Here is a 25,230-nt window from a genome sequence, read left to right as displayed (position 1 = left end):
CTTTCTAGTATTCATAGAGATGAGTAATTGGCGGCGTGATCGAATTTGTATTTGTATTTTTCTCATAGAGAGTAATTTGCCAAAAAGAAAACTTCCAAGCCAAGAAACTACGTTGATATGTTATATACACAGTTACATTCGATGTGTGTTATAATCCGCCTTTTTGCCGCCCTGGTATATCGCTCCCAGCTAGCTCTCGGGTAAGTCAGGGGTGTTTTCGACCCGATACCCAGGGGACGGATTTAACAAAAATTATATATTGAAACATACAAAAAAAACACAAATCAAACATTCTTCTGGTCTCGTCTTCGTCGGCACTCTCTTTAGCGGGGGCAGCCGGTATTCTTACCCTTAGCGAGGCCCTCCCTTCCATGAGCGTTTTCGAAATCTGCGCTCCCATTTTTTTTTAATCTTGGTTTCGCCCTCTTCCCCGCTCTCGTCTCACCCAACTACAGGTATCTACTCACTCATTTTTTTTTTTCAATGCATAGTTTATATTATTTCATTAATCCTGCCTAATATTAAACATTAATTCCTTCTTTTTTTAATTTGAATTTATAAACAACAGAAAAAACTAAAAATACTGACAAACCAAAAATACTAGTAAAAGAAAATACGAAATCTATTCCGCCCCAGTTGGCAGCCCCATTTCATCGACAACAAATTAACATGGATCAGCTGAAAATTAATGTAAATAAACGATCTTAAACTAAAAAGAGCTCTTGTTAGTGCAATAAATAAATAGGGGGGGGGTGTGTCGTTAGGGGGAGGGAATAGTCTCCGTTTACAATTTTTTTCTTTTTTTTTTTAACGAAAATCTAATTTATTCTATTGCTGTTTTTATTTATTTTTTCTCCTTTTTTGTTTTGTCTTTTTTCTTGTTTTGTGTAACTACTTGTGTATTTGGAAAAACGTGGATATGATATATGTGTTAGCCTTGCCACCTTGCTCCCTCCTTGCAACCCTGTTACAGCCTCCCAGGATCCACAACAGAGGCCGCTGTCTCCTCTCCTTCTCCAGCCCTGTCGGCAAACGGCTCCTTCAAAAAGCCGTCCATAACACCACACTCCCGTTTAAAGGTCCTGCCGTCGAAACGGGAGTGCAAAACCAAGGCGGCTTCTGGATTCCATACGCCCAAACGTAGGCCATCGCCCAAACCCTGAGATCGCGAGGCTCATGCTCTACCGACTGAGATGACAGGGCTACTGTTTGAGATCCTTCGCATGGAACACTCCTAGCCGTGCCCCTTGTAGCGTCTCCAGTTCGTACAAGCTGTTTCGATGCTCCGGACCACTCTGCACTTATTATACTTCGGGCTAACTTGGCATTTATGTTATTTTTGAGGCTGCTCAACATGAAATTCCGCATGTACACTTCCTGACCAGGTGAGTATCGAATATCTCTTGCCCTCCGATCATATTGTTTCTTCGATCTCCCGTAGGCCTCATGCGAGTTCCTGCGGACCTCATCACGGATGATCTCCTGCTAGTCATTCCTTGCCACAAGTGATACTTGCGCATCGTTCAACGCTCCAAGTCTCCGCGCCAATTTATAGTCCCGACCGCTGGTGAACATATGCTGTCCGAACAGTACGAAGTACGGTGACGTCCCGATACTCGTATGTATGGCGCTCCTCGCCGCACACTGTATCTCCGGCAGCTTCTCGTCCCAGCGCGTGTGGTCTTCGCGGACATACGTGCGGATTGCTGCGAGGACAGTTTGATTCACGCGTTCTGCCGCGTTCGCCTGTGGTGCGTAATTCCCAGATCTCATGTGAGCTATACTTCTTTTGGTCAAGAAATGTGCAAATTCGGCTGATACAAACTGCTTTCCGTTGTCCGTGTGTACCATTTCAGGAACGCCAAACTGTGCGAAGACCTCTTCATGCAGGAATTGGATTACGGCCGCCGATGTGGCTTTGGGCAAGGCCTTCAGCCAAACAAATCGAGACATGTGATCAAGGACTATCAAGATTACTACATTCCCCCTTCGGGTTCTAGGATATGGACCCAGAAAGTCGAGGTATATCTTCTGCATCGGCCTTTCGGTTACGGTCTCGGCACCCATCATTGGACGACTAACTTGTGTCGAATGTTTCGTCTCTTTCAGGTATCGCAATCCGCGACATATGCATTCACCTGTACCGTCATACGGGGCCAATAGTACCATTGCCGCAGTCGCCCCAGTGTTCTCGCAACTCTTCCGTGCATTGCCACATCGCTGTCGTGTGCTTGCTGGATCAACGATCTTGTCAGCGTCTCAGGGATCATAGCTTCCACTGGAACTCCTCCAATTCCGGTCGGGCAAATTGTGTACGCCTAAACAGCAATCCATCCTCCACCTTCAGGTCTGGAAACATTTCTTCATCGATCTTAACCGCCTCTATCCTTTTCAGGTAATCCTCGTCCTCGAAGGCTGTAGTCTCGAACTCTAGGAAGTCGATTGCTTCTAAGTCAAACGGACGAGACAGCATGTCGGCGACGATGTTGTCCTTTCCCTTCCGATGCTCTATCTCGAAGTTGTTTGTCTGCAGAGCTAGAGACCATCTCGCTAGCCTACCATCCAGCGCTTTGAAACGCATCAGCCACCGCAGGCTCGCGTGATCAGTGATCACAGTGAATGGCATCAGCTCTATGTACGCCCGGAACTTCTCTATAGCTCTCACTGCCGCTAGACACTCCTTCTCTGGCACACTATAGTTTAGTTGAGCGCCTCTCAGCTTCGCCGAAAAGAAAGCAATGGGGTGTTCGGCTTCCTCCTCATCCTTCTGGAAAAGAACCGCACCGATTCCCACATGACTTGCATCACACTGGATGAAGAAGTGCTTCTTAAAGTCCGGATGATGCAATACCGGTGCGCTGGTAAGTGCCTTTTTTAGCTCCTCAAAAGAGTCTCGTGCGTCCGTTGTTAGCTGAAATTGTCCTTTTCCTTTCAGGCAGTCTGTGAAAGGGGCTGAAAGTGCCGAAAAATTCCGGATGAATCGCCGATACCAGCCCGCCGTACCCAAAAATCTCCTGACTTGCCTCACGTTCTTCGGCATCGGTATCTGTACGATCGCTTGCACCTTCTCTGGGTCGGTCCTCAGTGCGCCATCGCCCACGATGTACCCCAGGTATTTCAGGTACTTGTAGCAGAACTTTGACTTTTTCTTCCCTATTGTCAGGTTTGCCGTCTCCAGGCACTTTGCGACTTCCTCTAGTAGCTTCACGTGCTCCTCAAACGTTCGGGAAATCACCAACAGGTCGTCCAAATACACAAACACGTGGCTTCGGAGTCGCTGCGGGATAACCCGGTCCATCAACCGACACAACCGCTGGGCTGCGTTACACAAACCGAACGGCATTGACTTAAACTGATAGAGTGGTCTCCCTGGAACCGTAAACGCCGTATACGTCCTACTCTCCGGCTCCAGCTCTATCTGCCAAAACGCATGCTTCAGGTCGATGCTACTCCACACGACTCAGGATCGACTCGATACTCTGAAGCGGGTACGCATCTTTGACGGTCAGAGTATTCAGCTTCCGTGCATCCAAACACAACCGGTTCTTCCCAGGCTTACGGGCCAGAGTCACCCGATTGCTCCACGGGCTTTCGCTCAGCTCGATTACTCCAAGACGCAACATTTCGTCGACTTCCGCAAACAACAGCTCCTGTACCGCCGGAGATACTGGGTAAAAGCGTTCCTTCACAGGCACGGCTCCCTCCACCAGACGTATCTCGTGTTTTACCATCGTCGTCCTTCCCAATCCGTGCTTGTCAAAACACCGAAATTTGTCCTTCACCTGTTCCATGCGTACTTGCTGCGACTGGGTTAAGTCATGAGGTTCCGTCGGTCTACTTCTCGTCAGCAGTTCTGCTTCGATCTCTTCTAATTCCTCTTCTCGTTTCAGGCCTACTATCTGCGGAGCCAATCCAAACTTTCGCCAGAAATCGACCCCAAGATACAGTGATTGCTTCAATGACGGACACAAGAATAATTCCATCGGGTGCTTCTGGCCTTTGTATGCCATCACTACCATCACACGGCCTAGGATCTGATGAGGTGTACCGCCCGCAGTTTGTACCGATATTGTTTTCGCGTCTTTTTACTTAAGCTTCAATTCCTCAATGATCTCCAATCCCCCTCTTCCCAGCAGGCTCACTGATGCCCCCGTATCGAGCAGTCCCATCAGCGTCTTCGGGCCCAGACTCACGTGCGCAAACGGCCTGTCGTCCCGGTTTACTGCAGAACGGATTGCTGTGCATATGCCACGTCGTTTCCTCTGGCGTATCCGGAATCGGTCCCGAGCTCCTGTGCTCTGGCCGACCTCGTTAGGCTTATTTCCGCCACCTGGTCCCCCAGTATTCTTTTCCGGGTCTGCTCGTATCGATGCTGCCTTTCTGCTAACGGCTTACGCTCCGACCATCTTTCCCCAGGTAAGACTGATTGGTTTACCTTATATATTGTTATTATATATATCTTTTTCCTTATTTCTAGGTACGTTATCTACATGTAATTTTATATTATCATTGGAGGACAGAATTATTGGTTGTTCCCTCGCGGTGACGTGGAACGCGACTCCTCCAATTGTGTCGTGCTCCTTTTCCCGTTTCCCGGCCGGCATTTAGTACACCTTGGGGAGGATTACCCCTGCTGCCCCACACTTGTAGCAGAATATATTCCGCACCGCCGCCTCAAACTCAAAGTATGTGTGCCCCGGCTGAGCACAATTCCAGCACTTCAGCTGTGTGCGATCGCCCCCAGACTCCTTCGCTCTATATACGGCCTCTAGTGTCTCTGTCTGCTCCTCCAGCTCGTGGTTCGCCGCTTCTACTTCGTGCACTTTGGGGTCTTCCCATCGCCCGCTACTCCCGTGATCTGTGCCGCTCCTTGTCCATCGGGTTGACAGCAGCTTCTCGGCATCTGCACACTCTTCTCGTAGTTTCTGCAGATTTGGGATTTGCATAGGATAAATCACCCTCGAGACTGCATCCCTAATATTGACCTTGACGATCTTTATAAGATCATAATCCGAGAATGGATTTAGCAATCTCGACCGCAACACTAACATCTCCTGAATGTACTGGTCTGCCGATTCCCCATGGCGTTGCCGGCGTTCCCTCAACTCCTGCTCTCGCTCGAACTCTGTCCGTCGCACTTGGAACTGCTGTTGGAGACCATGCCTAAGGTTCGGCCAGTCCGGCTCTCCTACTGTCCGAACGTGCATCCAATACCAGTCCCTAGCCTGACCCGTGACTAGCGTATGAAACGCTTTCAGCACCTCTGACCACGAGACTTGGAACACCGTCTGCAAATGTTCCACTCGGAAGATGAACTCCGCCACCGGCATCCCCTTCGGATCGCCATCGAAGCTCAGACCCCATTTCCGGATCTGCACCTGCTCCTGCCTGACTTCCCCGTAACTTGGACGACTCCTGTTCAGGGTTTGCATTGGCCCCTGAGCCTCTGGGGTTGAACAACCAGTCCTCCACGGGTCTCGGTTCGCCGTTAGTCCTCTGCTCGGCCTCCAATGCCCGATTATCCACAAACAGGTGCGTGGGTGGAGCTTGCTGGTTCGAGGGCATTTCCTGCGGACCTCCTCCCAGACTGGTGTTTCGTGAGCCCACATTTCTTCTATCCATATCACTCGGCGTTCGCTCCACCTTCAGCGAGTCGACCACCGCATGTATTTGTTTCATAAATTCAAGCATGTTGGCCCAACGATGCGCGGTATGTTTCCTGAGCCTGAGATATCGCTACATTTACAGCTGTTCTCAACTCGCTGGGCAGCTCGCGGTCCGCCCGAATTGCGTGGCCTCCTACTGCCCCGGCCTCTCGGTCATCCAGTCCCATAAGCATCGTGTCTTCGTGTCCTGGCACCTGCGACGCTCGTTCCGGCCCACTGCCAACTTTCCCGTCCTGGGACCTAGTCGTCGTCATTCTGTATGGCTGGTACCTCCTCTGCACTTCAGGGCATCGCCTAGTTTTTCCCGACCCTTTAAACACGTCAGGATCACTCATCAACCAATATAACCTTCCTTTACCTACTACCTAATCACCTATGCATCAATATATGTAAACTAACTCTACGTATATGTGTTGGTGCTAAATCAATTATCCTACAAAAACCTAAATACATTAATGGACGACGAGAGAATAAATAAATAAATAGTATAATAAATAAATACCCGATCACTCACACAAATGTTTAAATAAATATATAGTTTATACTCTAAATAAATAAATAAACACCTACGTAAATAATTAATCGCATAAATAAATAATACCATAAATATTAATTCCAATAAATAAATAACTCCTCTCTCAAAAAAAATAAATCCTTCTTCGCTGACCTACCTATTCCTTCTTCTAAAATTGCTACTTTACAATGATAGCGAGGATCTTCAGTCCTCGAGAATGACTTTTATAATACAGATTCCAATCCAAAACACTTACGTCTACAAAACAAAAATCTTTCTTTCAGGCTAAACTAACTGGGCGAGACGAGAGACAACTGCAACTCACGGTTACAGCAGGTGAGCGAACCAATGCGTTTCCATCGCTATTATCTTTCGCTTCTTTTTCTCTTCGGAGTGCCAACTCCTCTTGCTGTTTCTTTCCAGACCACAGCGGTTCCCCCGAGTCGGACAACGATGCTGATGCCCTCTCGGCATCGCACGGACCACAACCCGACAGACCCACGATGTCTTCCTTTTTTTTCTGATCAGCTCCGTGGATTCCTCGAGTCGAACAACGCTGCAAACGCCCCTAAGGCACTGCACGGACCACAACTCGCGAAGTCCACTCGCCGTTTCCTCTCTCCTACTTCCCTCAACGGCTACTATGGCTCGGGTGTATTCCCGGCTCACGGACCAGCTGAGTTTCTCTAATCCAAGGCTCGATCTCAAACTGGGTGTCTTAAACCCCTCGTTCCAAAACCGATACCTTCCGTTTTAAAATTGGGCGCCATTTGTTATAATCCGCCTTTTTGCCGCCCTGGTGTTGCACTCCCGTTTCGACGGCAGGACCTTTAAACGGGAGTGTGGTGTTATGGACGGCTTTTTGAAGGAGCCGTTTGCCGACAGGGCTGGAGAAGGAGAGGAGACAGCGGCCTCTGTTGTGGATCCTGGGAGGCTGTAACAGGGTTGCAAGGAGGGAGCAAGGTGGCAAGGCTAACACATATATCATATCCACGTTTTTCCAAATACACAAGTAGTTACACAAAACAAGAAAAAAGACAAAACAAAAAAGGAGAAAAAATAAATAAAAACAGCAATAGAATAAATTAGATTTTCGTTAAAAAAAAAAAAGAAAAAAATTGTAAACGGAGACTATTCCCTCCCCCTAACGACACACCCCTCCCCTATTTATTTATTGCACTAACAAGAGCTCTTTTTAGTTTAAGATCGTTTATTTACATTAATTTTCAGCTGATCCATGTTAATTTGTTGTCGATGAAATGGGGCTGCCAACTGGGGCGGAATAGATTTCGTATTTTCTTTTACTAGTATTTTTGGTTTGTCAGTATTTTTAGTTTTTTCTGTTGTTTATAAGTTCAAATTAAAAAAAGAAGGAATTAATGTTTAATATTAGGCAGGATTAATGAAATAATATAAACTATGCATTGAAAAAAAAAATGAGTGAGTAGATACCTGTAGTTGGGTGAGACGAGAGCGGGGAAGAGGGCGAAACCAAGATTAAAAAAAAATGGGAGCGCAGATTTCGAAAACGCTCATGGAAGGGAGGGCCTCGCTAAGGGTAAGAATACCGGCTGCCCCCGCTAAAGAGAGTGCCGACGAAGACGAGACCAGAAGAATGTTTGATTTGTGTTTTTTTTGTATGTTTCAATATATAATTTTTGTTAAATCCGTCCCCTAGGTATCGGGTCGAAAACACCCCTGACTTACCCGAGAGCTAGCTGGGAGCGATATACCAGGGCGGCAAAAAGGCGGATTATAACACACATCGAATGTAACTGTGTATATAACATATCAACGTAGTTTCTTGGCTTGGAAGTTTTCTTTTTGGCAAATTACTCTCTATGAGAAAAATACAAATACAAATTCGATCACGCCGCCAATTACTCATCTCTATGAATACTAGAAAGTGACAGTAAAATCGATAGTGTCTCGCACATATCGATACATCGTTTTTGGTCGCTGCTACAACAGACCAACCACTAACGCCAACAGGCGTTGAAATCAAAAAAAAAAGAATCATCTGCTCGTCGATACTATCGACAAAATTTTAAGCTGCACAGCAAAAATAAAAATGAATTTTTCATGCATATAAAGTTTATATAATTGTACCATAAACCTTATTCGAAACCATTTCAAAAAAAAAATTGCATTTATGCAATATAAAATTTGAATGTTCAATTTTTCCGCGCAATAGTGTCGATGGTCGGCAGCAACAGTCGATGTTTGGCCAAATATTGAGCAAATATTGTTGGCGCCATAGATTGATTTCAAAACTTAGAGCGGGAGCAAAGACCCGTGTGCTTTTTTAAGATTAAGATTCTTGGAGATTTTCAGGAGGATATAGCAGAAGGTTTCCAGTGATTAATGCAGGAGCACCAACAAACACAAAACGGAAATGAACCTCCTTACAACAAGCACAAAATATAAAAAAGAAACGCGTAGATCCCGCTAAAGCTCCTCCAGTGGCTGCAGCAAAATTATAGCAGGAGACGCTTTTTGCATAATTTTCAAAAATTAAAGATTCTGCTCAAAAAGTACAAGGAAATCGCACGAGAATGGATCCCCCGCAGTTATTGAAGTTCCTACTGCAGTGGCAGAAGGAAACCGTGAAGGAACCGTGGGCGTGAATGCCGCACCCACTGCATTGCATTCAGTATTAGCTTCCGTGGGAAGACATGGAGATGGAAAAGACCCGAAACCTGTTGTAGCAAAGGATTAAACAAAATCAAGATTAATATTTTAATCTATGTACCTTAAACAGAAGTAAAGCTTGTACTAAATGTGTATGCAAATATGTACATGTAGCACATCAATTGCATTCGCTGTAGTCTATGGTCAGTCCATCAGGCATGCCCTAGCAAGGCTCCAGTGTGGCAATTGAAAAGTGCCAGCTCGGAGCTGTGTAGGCCACCAGATGGTGCAATCTATGAGACTTTATAGAACAATATTATTTTGAATGTTCTTCGCTTTAATGGTATAACTTTAATCGCCGCCAGCCGATCGCAAACGGGCCATATCTAGTATTGTTCTGGGCTAGGCTGGTCTGGCAAAAACCCAATCTTACTCATCCATAAACGATTAGTCACGGCATCACTGTGGGATTGCTAAACTCGTTGAAATGTTTCCACCTTTCCCTTTCACCTGGCTCGCAGCGGGTGTACCCTGACGCCTGTTTAGGGCGAAACACCTGAGTATTCGGGGATCTACGTGAAGGCTGCTAACACTGGCGATTGGTTCTTTGGTGGGTAATCTATGTACATACATATGTTTGCAGGTATGTGGGTACAATAGGTTGGTGCCATCGAAATTAAATGAGAATTTTGCTCTGATTTTGGCTGGGTTTTGTTTATGACGCCCTATCGAGCGGTTGTCGATGGGCTGCTCCGGCTTTGGCAACATTCAATTTACGCACAGTTTGTGATAAGATAAAGCCCGAACTCCTTTGAGAGTTTTTGTATTCAATGGGTAAAAAGAGGTTTCTTTCGATGAAAGTGTTTCCATTGGATAGAAGTATTATGTATATAAGTAGAGTATATTGAGAAAACAATTTGGTTGTAGAGCTGAATGAATAGATCAAACCCCCGCACCCATACAAGGAATATATTTTGGTCGGCATCTACCTGCTACAGATATCTAATGAGTTTTATGATTAAAAAAGAGAAATATATGATCTGATCATCTGATTTATTTAGACGAATATCAAGCCAAAGATAAAGTTTTATAACATGTTTTTTACGTTCCGTTAAAATTGGGAATTGGGAATTTAATTTGATTTTATTTGTTTTGTTTTGTTAATTTATTTTTTAAGACTTTATTTTGTGGCATTAATTAACAACAAAAAAGCTACAAATCAAGCTGAAAATTGTCCTTTAAATTCTATTTTTGGTAATTAATAAATTTCCTTCTGACCACAAAATCATCCAACGAGTGCGCAAATAAATATTATAATATTTAAATTCCTCTGACCTACGTGTGCGACGAGTATCATTCCGATTTCAACTTCCGCCTGTGCACTCTGCCCTCCGTGTACCACAGGAATTGCGAGCTCTACCCATAAGAGATCCATCAGCTGAGTATGCCTTCTGGTGGAAAGAAAGTCAGCAGAAAACTAAAGCGTGTAAGCTCGCAGAGTGACGCAACGCCGCCCAGCTCTTCCGCAGCAGTTACTACACCCACTTCTTCTCGTTCGCCCTCACGCTCGCGAGGTCCGACCACTTCCAAGGTTTGCCAGTCCATATTCGACACCCTGTTGTGTCCCTCACCATCCACGTGCACGGTTCCAAGAACAATGGCCCAATCTGCCGATATATTCTCGTATTCGTTTCCGGCTCTCAGTTTTTGGTTTTTGCAGGCACCATCTGTATGGTTTGATTGGTTTTGGCTGTCGGTATATATTTCACCGTTTTGGCTTGGGCAATTTGGATTTCGTTTTCAGTAACTGGGGAAACAAAAATTGAGGCAAGCACCATGTACACGCTCACACATACACACACACGCATGCCCACGATATATATATATATACATATATGAGTCTGACTGTTATTTTTGCTGTATTGGGGGGAGCAGTGTGGGAAGAAAAGAAGCAAGACACAAGACACAAGACTGTCCACCGTCCACTATATCACAAGTTCATGGCGAGCCAGGCGACGACGACGACCCAGAAGCGAAATGAAATGGCGACGCGACCCGGAACTCGACTCGAAGAAAAACTATCAGACGTCCGAAGGCAAACGCTGCCAGAGATCAACTATATTTCGGCGATCGATCTACTCCACCACTCAGTCGAGCCCGACTCCAAACCAAACTGGCGCAGCAGCAGCCGAAACTGCTCGTGAGCCGAGGGCAAAAGGGCAGCCGAAAAATAGAGAGAGAGAGGATGTAGGTTCACTCATACGGTCGGTCAGTGGGTCAGTCGGCGCTTAAAAGTATGCTACAATAAATGGCTATAGCATGTTCAACTGGCTGCGCCTACCTATCAGACTGATGTACCCCACTTACCCCCCAAATTGGACAGTGGACACTCGTCGCCTCCGTCTCTGTCAATAGAGCATCTGTTCTCTTACCCTCCCTGCCTCTGGTTTTTGCCTGTGTGAAATGGCAGCAACAATTCGCATCGTATTACAATACGAATAAACAAAGTGACATGACAGCAACCAGAAACATTTTTTCATTTGCATTTGTGAATTTTATGCGAGAGAGAGACTACAGCCCTACTTGTTAAGAAATATCCATTCGATTATTCTACCAATTAAGGATGTGAAAGCAAACTCGACCAATGCCTGTGACAGCACGGGAATAAAATTTCGCGAACAATATGTATGTATGGATAGTAATGGCTTTTTGAAAACGCTGAGCTCTAACGCAAATTCAAAGAAAAATGTGGGAAGAACAACAAAAACGAGACTCTAATTCTAAATATGAATTGGCTTTTTTAAACTGTCCAAGAGAGAGAGAAAGGGGAAAAAAAAAAACCGTCCAATTGTCTGTCCAAATGTCAGTCTGTCAGTCTATCACAGTGTGTGGGATATAAATTGGCGGGTCAAAATTCCATTTTATTGGCCTACCGTCATGTGTGCTGACTGTGTTTAATTCACAAGAGAGATCCAACAAAAAGAATATACAAAAACATACTAGTATTTGCGGGGCGCTCCAAGCGATAGTTAGTCAAAAGTGATCAAATTAATCGAAATGGCAAAAACTATTCCAACTATCGGGGAGGCTAAACAGAGTAGTGGCAATGTGTTAAAAAGTGTATTGGCGATATAAATAAATTACTAAAAGTAGCTGGCTGCCACCTGGTCAATAAATAAGAATAAATTAACTTGCAAGGGGGGTGGGGGATTTAAAAAATTTTATCGAGGGCTGGGCAAATTGTTTTGGCTATCGATAGTTCCATGGGGAGAAGGGTCAAGAAGGTGGGGATTTTAAAATATTTACAATTGGACCATGGAAAACATTTAAACAGCACAACAAACTAAAAACAAATTAAAATACAATATGATACAAATAAACTACAAGGACAAAAAGAGGATAGCAAGGAGAAGGAAAAAAGGTAAGAGATGAATAAAAAGGGGGGGATGTGCATGCCTACAATTGCATTTGTAATGGCCATTTGAAAATAAATTTCAATTGGACGACTGGCAAGAAGAAGAGTAACATTGCTTACATTCGACAATTGCAGTCTGTCCCGTACAATATGTAGGCATGGCAAGCATCCAGTAATGGCTTGTGGAAAACAATTTAAAAAGAAACACAGATACATGCAAAAATAAAAGAGAAAACAAATTACGTTTACTTACAATCAGACGAAACGGCAAGGTACGTACAATCATAAAATACATAAACACAACAGTTTTTCCTTATAATTAATCTGTTTTTCTTGTCTATTTTGTACTAACAGGAGGACGAGCAACAACAAAGCACCAGCAGGCATGAGCAGAGGCAATGCAGTAGTTGCATTGTCCCGTCAATACCGGCCAGCTCCGTCATCCTCCTGTACCACAGCCATGCTGCTGGATTATGGGCGTCTCAGTTGTGTAGTGGCATGTTGGATAGGAAACGCCGTCGTCAATGTATTAATGGCCTCCAGAAGTTAAAGAGTACAGCATGGTTGTGGTCCATCGAGCGGCAATCTGGTCCGGCCGCCCGGAAGTTGGCTGTGTGTCTGAGTGTGTGTGTGTGCCGCATCAAGTATTCGGGAATGGCTTCAAAACTCACCCAAGCTGGCTGGCATGGCATGGCCAGGCCAATGTGAGTGAAGGCAGGCTAAAGCAGCACACAAACTCAGAAACACAGACACAGATGCAGATGCAGCAACGAGCGACAAACTGGTCCGGCCGCCCGTGCCTTGTCATAGTTGTAGTGGCTTGTGGCGTACAAGGTGTCTGCGTATGTACATACATCATTTCGAGCGACAAACGGGTCCGGCCGCCCAAAAAGTGTACCGCATCGTGAAGTCATCATAGTCAATTGATGAATGGCAAATGTTCCGGCCACCCAAAACCGACTGTGTGGGTGTTGCGTCAGAGTGCGAATTGGTGTATGATGGATATGCACACCCACACACACAGGTGCAGCAACGAGCGACAAAACTGGTCCGGCCGCCCGTGCCTTGTCATATTTGTAGTGGCTTGCAGTGTTGGCTGGTCGAGGCAATCATTTTGAGCGACGAACGGGTCCGGCCGCCCAAAAATTGTATGCCACAAAGCATACAAGTCAAGTAGTGGCAGTCTGCCGCTGCAGCGACTCGTATTGGCCACAATTGGCCACAAATCCCATCTCTCAGACGAAAACTCGAGCGACCAAAAGTTGGTCCGATCGCCCGAGCAATGTCTGCAATTGTAGTGGAGAGAAGTAGTGTTCGCTATTGGTGGTGGCAATTTTGTGTGTTTTTGCTAATTTATGTTAATTGTTTTTAGTGGCTGCTTCATATTTTAATTGCTTTTTCTTTCTTGTTTCTTTTTTGTAGTGGCATCTCTAGTAGTGGACGCCCTCGTCCATTTGGCTTTGATTGGACAACGCCCTGGCTATTTGGCCGCTCCAAATTCGGCTCAGATCGGCTATAGGATCCTCATCCGTCCACCCATCTTCGTCATCGTCATCATACTCGGAAGCATTCATCTCTGAATCATCCACCTCGAGGACAGGCGCCGGCTTTTCGAGTGGCAGTGGCAGCGTCCCAGGCGCCGATGGCTTCGCCAAAGGTTCATTCGACGATGATGCCGTCGCCTCCAATGGGCTTGGAGCCGAAGTAGGAGTGGCTGCAGCTGAGTTGCCATCAATGGTGGCCACATTCCTCGATGGCCTCTTCCGCTTGCGACCAGTGGCGGCCACATTTTTGGCAGTAGTAGTGGCTGGATTGGTCACAATTTGCGGCGGCATCCGCGAGGCAATCTCTGGGCGCAACAGACTGGTAAGTAGATGCATCATTTCCGCCAGTTTGGTTTCCATAGTAGCAATCTTTCTTGCAGTCTCCTGCCCGACACAGCCGTCCTCACCATTGCCACAGGAACGCATCGCAGCGCCACCGGCAACAATGCCTTCATCATCAATCCGCCCAGCAGGCCGCCGCTGATGTTGTTGGTGCTGTTGTTGTTGTTGCTGCTGTTGCTGCGGCTGGCGACGATGACGACGCCGTGATTGTTGATGCTGGCGCTGGAATGGCTGAGGACTGGCCGCGTCATTGGAATTGGCATTTGCAGCCTGCTGTCGATCCAAAGGGAGTCGCTGTTCATGTTGGTGCTGCCGCTGCCGCTGCTGCTGCTGCTGCTGCCGATTTTGGCCACGGCGATGGCTCTGCCGGCGTTGATGTTGGCGTGGCTGCAGCTGTTGCTGCTCCCCGGATGACTGCTGCAAAGAAGATCGCCAGCCCTGGCTCCTCCTGCTCACCCGCATCGCCATGATGTGCGACCTGAGGCGACTCCTAGCCCCCTTGTATGCCGGACATCCCTTATAGGCGCTAATGTGGGCACCCTGGCAATTGGCGCATTTGGACGGCAGATGCCTTGGCTTTGTGCATGTGATGGTTGAGTGCGGGCCGGCACACTTCATGCAGACGAAAGCCCTCCTGCAGTAGTTGCGAGTGTGGCCTAGGGATTGGCAGCGGTGGCACTGCACGGGATTGCGCGGAGTGGCTTGGCGCTCTATTGTCACCGACCGGCCACCAAGTTCAAGGAGCGCGAGAACCGAGTAATGGCCACGCTCTGGTTTTGGCGAGATGACGGCCTCGAAGATGCCATTGCTGCTGCAAGCTGAGGCCGAAACATCAACATTGCCGCCTCCGCCGCTACTGTTGTTGTTGTTGCCACTGGCACCATTCACGGGCCGAGCCCTAATAAAAACGACATTATAACCCAACTCCTGCAGCTTTTCCTTGATCCAGTGGGTAGGAGTGGCATTGGGGAGACGGTGGATCAGGAGCCTGAGGCCACGCTCCTGGCTGGGCTGGTGCGTAAAGTGGCCATCGGGTGGTGGGGGGCCGCCGCCGCTGCTGCTACTGTTATTGGCGTTGGTGTTGTTGATGTTTATGCTGTTGGTGGTGGCAGTGTGAGGATTGGCAGCGGCAATGCTGAGAGCGTGAATGGGCATGGGATTGGCAGCGATGGCAATACGTGTTGGCAGCAATATATTTGGATTTGGATTTGGATTGGCGGGGGAGAGGGGGCGTTTTGGAGGGAGCCTGACGGTGGCTGGCTAAGCAGCTGTTGTTGTTGTTGTTGTCGCTGCTGCTGCATTTGCTGCTGCAATTGCTGCTGTTGTTGTTGTTGTTGCTGCTCCTGCAATTGCAGCTGTTGTTGTTGTTGCTGGCGCCGCAATTGGCGACGCCGTCGAACCACTTTAGGTGCCGGCCCCAGATCCTCATCCTCATCACCATAGTTGGCCTCGTCGTCGTCGTCATCAACAACGACGCCACCATCGGCGCCGCCACGCCTACCAAGATCAGCAAGCAAGGTACGCTTCCTCTTCCTCACGCTTGCCCCGCCCGCACCCAATATCGAGCACGTCATCGAACTCGAACCAGGCTCGAGGTTGGACAAGCCAGCCGTACCAGCCACTGTTGTTGTGTGTGTTGGTGTGGGTGTGAGTGCATTTGCAGTTGTAATGGCTTGGGCGAGAGCACTCTCAGCAACCTTTTGGCGAGTAGTGGAGAGAGCAGAGCAGGCCAGAGCCGAAGGGCACTGACCGCTACCAGGGTTCAGTGCACCCACGCATGCGCTCTCCGATGATCGTCGTCTCTGCTGTCGCTGCTGCTGGCTGCGCTGCTGCTGCAGCTGCTCACGACGACGACGATGCATTTGTAGTTGCTGTTCCCTCTCCCCATCCCCATCGCTTATCTCCATACTCCCACTGGCTGCACACTTGGACACTGGTGGCAGCAGAATAACTGCATTGGCATATGTGTGTGCTGGTAATGGGGAGACAGTGGTGGGGGGCAAGTGAGGGAATGTAATAGGCGGGCTTTTTGGCATCATATCGGCCACTCTCTTTGTGCTTGGCGGGAGATTCCCAAAGATGACCTTTGGGACGCAGGGTAATGGCTGTGCTGGCTGCACTCTCGTCATCTCACGCCCAAGCACCTGTGTGTGTGTTGGTTTTGCTGCCGCTGGCCCGGAAGCCGGCACCTGCTCAGGCAGAGCCCTCGTCGTCGGATTCGCTGCTTTTGGTTGTGTTAGTGGGGGCGGAATAAGCGCCAAAGACGCTGCAGCTGCAGCCGATGCTGCCATGGCCTCCATCTGGGTCATCACTGGCGATGATGGCGATGCTGCCGTTGTTGCTGCTGATGTTGCAGTTGTAGTTGCTGCTGCTGCTGCTGCAGCAGGCGTCGGCGTACATGTGGATGCCGCCGGCCTGTGGCTAGTACAAGGAGTGGCAATAACCGTGCAATCAAACTCACCGTCACTCGCAGAGGAGGAGTCTGAATCGGACGTGGTTATGGAAATGGTGGTCGACAGTTCAATTTGCCGGGCGTCCTCTACATTGGCTGCAGCGGCTGCATTTGCATTTGCGGCAGCAGTAGTGGTGGTAGTTGTAGTGGTGGTAGTGATGATGGCGTCATCAATCACTGCTGCAGCGGCCAAGTGAGTATTGGCGCCTCTCACGCTTCTTCTCCTTGTTGTAGTTGCTGTTGTCGTCATCATCATCATTTCTTCTTCGTCCATTTTAGTTGCTGCTGCTGCTGCTGGCCTCTTGCCGGTCGTCTCTCTTGTCCTCGACATATCGTCTTGTTGGTGGATTGGCATTGGATTCGTTGAGTTGGTATTGTCTTGAGATTAGTGGCAGGTATGCGACCCACTCCCCGACCCGTTACCGATCAATTAAAGCAACGCGTTTGGTATTTTAGTTGTTGTTGTATTTTTGTATATTTTTGTATATTTTCTTTGGATCAACTTGTTTTCGTATTGGCTTAGTTTTTGATTTAGTTGCAGTTTTAATTACAGTTTTTTATACATTTAAGTATACAAGTGTACGTATTGGACGCATGCACTCACACAAAGACAGTGAGAGGGGAATGAGAGAAGACACACACATGCACAGAGTCACAGGCACTAAGCACACACTCGTCAAAAATGGAGAGAGAGAGAGAGAGAGAGCGGCGGCACAGAGTCGTTGGGTCAGAACGGCGTGGGAGACAGAGACGACGATAGAGAGAGACACGACGAGACGGCGATAATGAAAATTGGCAATGGCGGCTGCGCGTCTGTCTGTCTAGCTGTCTGATTTTTTCACTTTTTTCCTCCCTTTTTTATTTGGTTATTTGGCACTCCACACACAGAATTTACACACATATATACATATCTGCATGTACATAAAAGCACTATGGCACTGCCTACGTTATCTATATATATTCTCGTATTCGCTTCCGGCTCTCAGTTTTTGGTTTTTGCAGGCACCATCTGTATGGTTTGATTGGTTTTGGCTGTCGGTATATATTTCACCGTTTTGGCTTGGGCAATTTGGATTTCGTTTTCAGTAACTGGGGAAACAAAAATTGAGGCAAGCACCATGTACACGCTCACACATACACACACACGCATGCCCACGATATATATATATATACATATATGAGTCTGACTGTTATTTTTGCTGTATTGGGGGGAGCAGTGTGGGAAGAAAAGAAGCAAGACACAAGACACAAGACTGTCCACCGTCCACTATATCACAAGTTCATGGCGAGCCAGGCGACGACGACGACCCAGAAGCGAAATGAAATGGCGACGCGACCCGGAACTCGACTCGAAGAAAAACTATCAGACGTCCGAAGGCAAACGCTGCCAGAGATCAACTATATTTCGGCGATCGATCTACTCCACTCAGTCGAGCCCGACTCCAAACCAAACTGGCGCAGCAGCAGCCGAAACTGCTCGTGAGCCGAGGGCAAAAGGGCAGCCGAAAAATAAGAGACAGGGATGTAGGTTCACTCATACGGTCGGTCAGTGGGTCAGTCGGCGCTTAAAAGTATGCTACAATAAATGGCTATAGCATGTTCAACTGGCTGCGCCTACCTATCAGACTGATGTACCCCACTTACCCCCCAAATTGGACAGTGGACACTCGTCGCCTCCGTCTCTGTCAATAGAGCATCTGTTCTCTTACCCTCCCTGCCTCTGGTTTTTGCCTGTGTGAAATGGCAGCAACAATTCGCATCGTATTACAATACGAATAAACAAAGTGACATGACAGCAACCAGAAACATTTTTTCATTTGCATTTGTGAATTTTACGCGAGAGAGAGACTACAGCCCTACTTGTTAAGAAATATCCATTCGATTATTCTACCAATTATGGATGTGAAAACAAACTCGACCAATGCCTGTGACAGCACGGGAATAAAATTTCGCGAACAATATGTATGTATGGATAGTAATGGCTTTTTGAAAACGCTGAGCTCTAACGCAAATTCAAAGAAAAATGTGGGAAGAACAACAAAAACGAGACTCTAATTCTAAATATGAATTGGCTTTTTTAAACTGTCCAAGAGAGAGAGAAAGGGAAAAAACCGTCCAATTGTCAGTCTGTCAGTCTATCACAGTGTGTGGGATATAAATTGGCGGGTCAAAATTCCATTTTATTGGCCTACCGTCATGTGTGCTGACTGTGTTTAATTCACAAGAGAGATCCAACAAAAAGAATATACAAAAACATACTAGTATTTGCGGGGCGCTCCAAGCGATAGTTAGTCAAAAGTGATCAAATTAATCGAAATGGCAAAAACTATTCCAACTATCGGGGAGGCTAAACAGAGTAGTGGCAATGTGTTAAAAAGTGTATTGGCGATATAAATAAATTACTAAAAGTAGCTGGCTGCCACCTGGTCAATAAATAAGAATAAATTAACTTGCAAGGGGGTGGGGGATTTTAAAAAATTTTATCGAGGGCTGGGCAAATTGTTTTGGCTATCGATAGTTCCATGGGGAGAAGGGTCAAGAAGGTGGGGATTTTAAAATATTTACAATTGGACCATGGAAAACATTTAAACAGCACAACAAACTAAAAACAAATTAAAATACAATATGATACAAATAAACTACAAGGACAAAAAGAGGATAGCAAGGAGAAGGAAAAAAGGTAAGAGATGAATAAAAGGGGGGGGATGTGCATGCCTACAATTGCATTTGTAATGGCCATTTGAAAATAAATTTCAATTGGACGACTGGCAAGAAGAAGAGTAACATTGCTTACATTCGACAATTGCAGTCTGTCCCGTACAATATGTAGGCATGGCAAGCATCCAGTAATGGCTTGTGGAAAACAATTTAAAAAGAAACACAGATACATGCAAAAATAAAAGAGAAAACAAATTACGTTTACTTACAATCAGACGAAACGGCAAGGTACGTACAATCATAAAATACATAAACACAACAGTTTTTCCTTATAATTAATCTGTTTTTCTTGTCTATTTTGTACTAATCAGGAGGACGAGCAACAACAAAGCACCAGCAGGCATGAGCAGAGGCAATGCAGTAGTTGCATTGTCCCGTCAATACCGGCCAGCTCCGTCATCCTCCTGTACCACAGCCATGCTGCTGGATTATGGGCGTCTCAGTTGTGTAGTGGCATGTTGGATAGGAAACGCCGTCGTCAATGTATTAATGGCCTCCAGAAGTTAAAGAGTACAGCATGGTTGTGGTCCATCGAGCGGCAATCTGGTCCGGCCGCCCGGAAGTTGGCTGTGTGTCTGAGTGTGTGTGTGTGTGCCGCATCAAGTATTCGGGAATGGCTTCAAAACTCACCCAAGCTGGCTGGCATGGCATGGCCAGGCCAATGTGAGTGAAGGCAGGCTAAAGCAGCACACAAACTCAGAAACACAGACACAGATGCAGATGCAGCAACGAGCGACAAACTGGTCCGGCCGCCCGTGCCTTGTCATAGTTGTAGTGGCTTGTGGCGTACAAGGTGTCTGCGTATGTACATACATCATTTCGAGCGACAAACGGGTCCGGCCGCCCAAAAAGTGTACCGCATCGTGAAGTCATCATAGTCAATTGATGAATGGCAAATGTTCCGGCCACCCAAAACCGACTGTGTGGGTGTTGCGTCAGAGTGCGAATTGGTGTATGATGGATATGCACACCCACACACACAGGTGCAGCAACGAGCGACAAAACTGGTCCGGCCGCCCGTGCCTTGTCATATTTGTAGTGGCTTGCAGTGTTGGCTGGTCGAGGCAATCATTTTGAGCGACGAACGGGTCCGGCCGCCCAAAAATTGTATGCCACAAAGCATACAAGTCAAGTAGTGGCAGTCTGCCGCTGCAGCGACTCGTATTGGCCACAATTGGCCACAAATCCCATCTCTCAGACGAAAACTCGAGCGACCAAAAGTTGGTCCGATCGCCCGAGCAATGTCTGCAATTGTAGTGGAGAGAAGTAGTGTTCGCTATTGGTGGTGGCAATTTTGTGTGTTTTTGCTAATTTATGTTAATTGTTTTTAGTGGCTGCTTCATATTTTAATTGCTTTTTCTTTCTTGTTTCTTTTTTGTAGTGGCATCTCTAGTAGTGGACGCCCTCGTCCATTTGGCTTTGATTGGACAACGCCCTGGCTATTTGGCCGCTCCAAATTCGGCTCAGATCGGCTATAGGATCCTCATCCGTCCACCCATCTTCGTCATCGTCATCATACTCGGAAGCATTCATCTCTGAATCATCCACCTCGAGGACAGGCGCCGGCTTTTCGAGTGGCAGTGGCAGCGTCCCAGGCGCCGATGGCTTCGCCAAAGGTTCATTCGACGATGATGCCGTCGCCTCCAATGGGCTTGGAGCCGAAGTAGGAGTGGCTGCAGCTGAGTTGCCATCAATGGTGGCCACATTCCTCGATGGCCTCTTCCGCTTGCGACCAGTGGCGGCCACATTTTTGGCAGTAGTAGTGGCTGGATTGGTCACAATTTGCGGCGGCATCCGCGAGGCAATCTCTGGGCGCAACAGACTGGTAAGTAGATGCATCATTTCCGCCAGTTTGGTTTCCATAGTAGCAATCTTTCTTGCAGTCTCCTGCCCGACACAGCCGTCCTCACCATTGCCACAGGAACGCATCGCAGCGCCACCGGCAACAATGCCTTCATCATCAATCCGCCCAGCAGGCCGCCGCTGATGTTGTTGGTGCTGTTGTTGTTGTTGCTGCTGTTGCTGCGGCTGGCGACGATGACGACGCCGTGATTGTTGATGCTGGCGCTGGAATGGCTGAGGACTGGCCGCGTCATTGGAATTGGCATTTGCAGCCTGCTGTCGATCCAAAGGGAGTCGCTGTTCATGTTGGTGCTGCCGCTGCCGCTGCTGCTGCTGCTGCTGCTGCTGCCGATTTTGGCCACGGCGATGGCTCTGCCGGCGTTGATGTTGGCGTGGCTGCAGCTGTTGCTGCTCCCCGGATGACTGCTGCAAAGAAGATCGCCAGCCCTGGCTCCTCCTGCTCACCCGCATCGCCATGATGTGCGACCTGAGGCGACTCCTAGCCCCCTTGTATGCCGGACATCCCTTATAGGCGCTAATGTGGGCACCCTGGCAATTGGCGCATTTGGACGGCAGATGCCTTGGCTTTGTGCATGTGATGGTTGAGTGCGGGCCGGCACACTTCATGCAGACGAAAGCCCTCCTGCAGTAGTTGCGAGTGTGGCCTAGGGATTGGCAGCGGTGGCACTGCACGGGATTGCGCGGAGTGGCTTGGCGCTCTATTGTCACCGACCGGCCACCAAGTTCAAGGAGCGCGAGAACCGAGTAATGGCCACGCTCTGGTTTTGGCGAGATGACGGCCTCGAAGATGCCATTGCTGCTGCAAGCTGAGGCCGAAACATCAACATTGCCGCCTCCGCCGCTACTGTTGTTGTTGTTGCCACTGGCACCATTCACGGGCCGAGCCCTAATAAAAACGACATTATAACCCAACTCCTGCAGCTTTTCCTTGATCCAGTGGGTAGGAGTGGCATTGGGGAGACGGTGGATCAGGAGCCTGAGGCCACGCTCCTGGCTGGGCTGGTGCGTAAAGTGGCCATCGGGTGGTGGGGGGCCGCCGCCGCTGCTGCTACTGTTATTGGCGTTGGTGTTGTTGATGTTTATGCTGTTGGTGGTGGCAGTGTGAGGATTGGCAGCGGCAATGCTGAGAGCGTGAATGGGCATGGGATTGGCAGCGATGGCAATACGTGTTGGCAGCAATATATTTGGATTTGGATTTGGATTGGCGGGGGAGAGGGGGCGTTTTGGAGGGAGCCTGACGGTGGCTGGCTAAGCAGCTGTTGTTGTTGTTGTTGTCGCTGCTGCTGCATTTGCTGCTGCAATTGCTGCTGTTGTTGTTGTTGTTGCTGCTCCTGCAATTGCAGCTGTTGTTGTTGTTGCTGGCGCCGCAATTGGCGACGCCGTCGAACCACTTTAGGTGCCGGCCCCAGATCCTCATCCTCATCACCATAGTTGGCCTCGTCGTCGTCGTCATCAACAACGACGCCACCATCGGCGCCGCCACGCCTACCAAGATCAGCAAGCAAGGTACGCTTCCTCTTCCTCACGCTTGCCCCGCCCGCACCCAATATCGAGCACGTCATCGAACTCGAACCAGGCTCGAGGTTGGACAAGCCAGCCGTACCAGCCACTGTTGTTGTGTGTGTTGGTGTGGGTGTGAGTGCATTTGCAGTTGTAATGGCTTGGGCGAGAGCACTCTCAGCAACCTTTTGGCGAGTAGTGGAGAGAGCAGAGCAGGCCAGAGCCGAAGGGCACTGACCGCTACCAGGGTTCAGTGCACCCACGCATGCGCTCTCCGATGATCGTCGTCTCTGCTGTCGCTGCTGCTGGCTGCGCTGCTGCTGCAGCTGCTCACGACGACGACGATGCATTTGTAGTTGCTGTTCCCTCTCCCCATCCCCATCGCTTATCTCCATACTCCCACTGGCTGCACACTTGGACACTGGTGGCAGCAGAATAACTGCATTGGCATATGTGTGTGCTGGTAATGGGGAGACAGTGGTGGGGGGCAAGTGAGGGAATGTAATAGGCGGGCTTTTTGGCATCATATCGGCCACTCTCTTTGTGCTTGGCGGGAGATTCCCAAAGATGACCTTTGGGACGCAGGGTAATGGCTGTGCTGGCTGCACTCTCGTCATCTCACGCCCAAGCACCTGTGTGTGTGTTGGTTTTGCTGCCGCTGGCCCGGAAGCCGGCACCTGCTCAGGCAGAGCCCTCGTCGTCGGATTCGCTGCTTTTGGTTGTGTTAGTGGGGGCGGAATAAGCGCCAAAGACGCTGCAGCTGCAGCCGATGCTGCCATGGCCTCCATCTGGGTCATCACTGGCGATGATGGCGATGCTGCCGTTGTTGCTGCTGATGTTGCAGTTGTAGTTGCTGCTGCTGCTGCTGCAGCAGGCGTCGGCGTACATGTGGATGCCGCCGGCCTGTGGCTAGTACAAGGAGTGGCAATAACCGTGCAATCAAACTCACCGTCACTCGCAGAGGAGGAGTCTGAATCGGACGTGGTTATGGAAATGGTGGTCGACAGTTCAATTTGCCGGGCGTCCTCTACATTGGCTGCAGCGGCTGCATTTGCATTTGCGGCAGCAGTAGTGGTGGTAGTTGTAGTGGTGGTAGTGATGATGGCGTCATCAATCACTGCTGCAGCGGCCAAGTGAGTATTGGCGCCTCTCACGCTTCTTCTCCTTGTTGTAGTTGCTGTTGTCGTCATCATCATCATTTCTTCTTCGTCCATTTTAGTTGCTGCTGCTGCTGCTGGCCTCTTGCCGGTCGTCTCTCTTGTCCTCGACATATCGTCTTGTTGGTGGATTGGCATTGGATTCGTTGAGTTGGTATTGTCTTGAGATTAGTGGCAGGTATGCGACCCACTCCCGACCCGTTACCGATCAATTAAAGCAACGCGTTTGGTATTTTAGTTGTTGTTGTATTTTTGTATATTTTTGTATATTTTCTTTGGATCAACTTGTTTTCGTATTGGCTTAGTTTTTGATTTAGTTGCAGTTTTAATTACAGTTTTTTATACATTTAAGTATACAAGTGTACGTATTGGACGCATGCACTCACACAAAGACAGTGAGAGGGGAATGAGAGAAGACACACACATGCACAGAGTCACAGGCACTAAGCACACACTCGTCAAAATGGAGAGAGAGAGAGAGAGAGAGCAGCACAGAGTCGTTGGGTCAGAACGGCGTGGGAGACAGAGACGACGATATAGAGAGAGAGACGACGAGACGGCGATAATGAAAATTGGCAATGGCGGCTGCGCGTCTGTCTGTCTAGCTGTCTGATTTTTTCACTTTTTTCCTCCCTTTTTTATTTGGTTATTTGGCACTCCACACACAGAATTTACACACATATATACATATCTGCATGTACATAAAAGCACTATGGCACTGCCTACGTTATCTATATATATTCTCGTATTCGCTTCCGGCTCTCAGTTTTTGGTTTTTGCAGGCACCATCTGTATGGTTTGATTGGTTTTGGCTGTCGGTATATATTTCACCGTTTTGGCTTGGGCAATTTGGATTTCGTTTTCAGTAACTGGGGAAACAAAAATTGAGGCAAGCACCATGTACACGCTCACACATACACACACACGCATGCCCACGATATATATATACAAATATGAGTCTGACTGTTGTTTTTGCTGTATTGGGGGGAGCAGTGTGGGAAGAAAAGAAGCAAGACACAAGACACAAGACTGTCCACCGTCCACTATATCACAAGTTCATGGCGAGCCAGGCGACGACGACGACCCAGAAGCGAAATGAAATGGCGACGCGACCCGGAACTCGACTCGAAGAAAAAAAAACTATCAGACGTCCGAAGGCAAACGCTGCCAGAGATCAACTATATTTCGGCGATCGATCTACTCCACTCAGTCGAGCCCGACTCCAAACCAAACTGGCGCAGCATCAGCAGCAGCCGAAACTGCTCGTGAGCCGAGGGCAAAAGGGCAGCCGAAAAATAGAGAGAAGAGGATGTAGGTTCACTCATACGGTCGGTCAGTGGGTCAGTCGGCGCTTAAAAGTATGCTACAATAAATGGCTATAGCATGTTCAACTGGCTGCGCCTACCTATCAGACTGATGTACCCCACT

At 48.1% G+C, this 25,230-nt stretch overlaps 1 protein-coding gene across 12 annotated transcripts; it reads left to right on the top strand.

Annotated features, from left to right (window-relative positions):
* Positions 1-1,023: 1,023 nt before the first annotated feature.
* Positions 1,024-7,814, top strand: LOC111082047. 12 transcript variants are annotated; one of them, XM_041595800.1, is made up of 12 exons: positions 1,026-1,385; positions 1,442-1,773; positions 1,857-2,022; positions 2,110-2,312; positions 2,396-2,861; positions 2,936-3,103; positions 3,164-3,488; positions 3,554-3,671; positions 3,891-4,056; positions 4,134-4,416; positions 6,465-6,516; positions 6,604-7,812. In XM_041595800.1, the coding sequence occupies exons 7-12, from the start codon at positions 3,444-3,446 to the stop codon at positions 6,702-6,704; spliced, it is 765 nt and encodes a 254-aa protein (XP_041451734.1). In that variant the 5' UTR covers positions 1,026-1,385; positions 1,442-1,773; positions 1,857-2,022; positions 2,110-2,312; positions 2,396-2,861; positions 2,936-3,103; positions 3,164-3,443; the 3' UTR covers positions 6,705-7,812. The 12 variants fall into 12 exon arrangements, 9 of the variants coding, with proteins under 9 accessions (XP_041451732.1, XP_041451734.1, XP_041451735.1 ...); XM_041595801.1 differs by having other exon boundaries at positions 2,936-3,112; positions 3,179-3,488; XM_041595799.1 differs by having other exon boundaries at positions 2,936-3,121; positions 3,179-3,488.
* Positions 7,815-25,230: the final 17,416 nt, after the last annotated feature.

This window comes from Drosophila obscura, unplaced genomic scaffold (genome assembly GCF_018151105.1).
Source record: "Drosophila obscura isolate BZ-5 IFL unplaced genomic scaffold, ASM1815110v1 contig_81, whole genome shotgun sequence".
In the NCBI taxonomy this organism is placed as follows: Eukaryota; Metazoa; Arthropoda; class Insecta; order Diptera; family Drosophilidae; genus Drosophila; species Drosophila obscura.
Note: the sequence above shows the minus strand (reverse complement) of the source record. Positions and strands in the feature narration are given on the sequence as shown.

Coding starts and splice junctions, on each gene's coding strand:
- LOC111082047 (XM_041595798.1), top strand. CDS start 3,444: ATGCTACTCCACACGACTCAGGATCGACTCGATACTCTGAAGCGG. Junction 4,417..6,464: donor CTCCGACCATCTTTCCCCAG/GTAAGACTGATT, acceptor TCTTTCTTTCAG/GCTAAACTAACTGGGCGAGA. Junction 6,517..6,603: donor GCAACTCACGGTTACAGCAG/GTGAGCGAACCA, acceptor GTTTCTTTCCAG/ACCACAGCGGTTCCCCCGAG.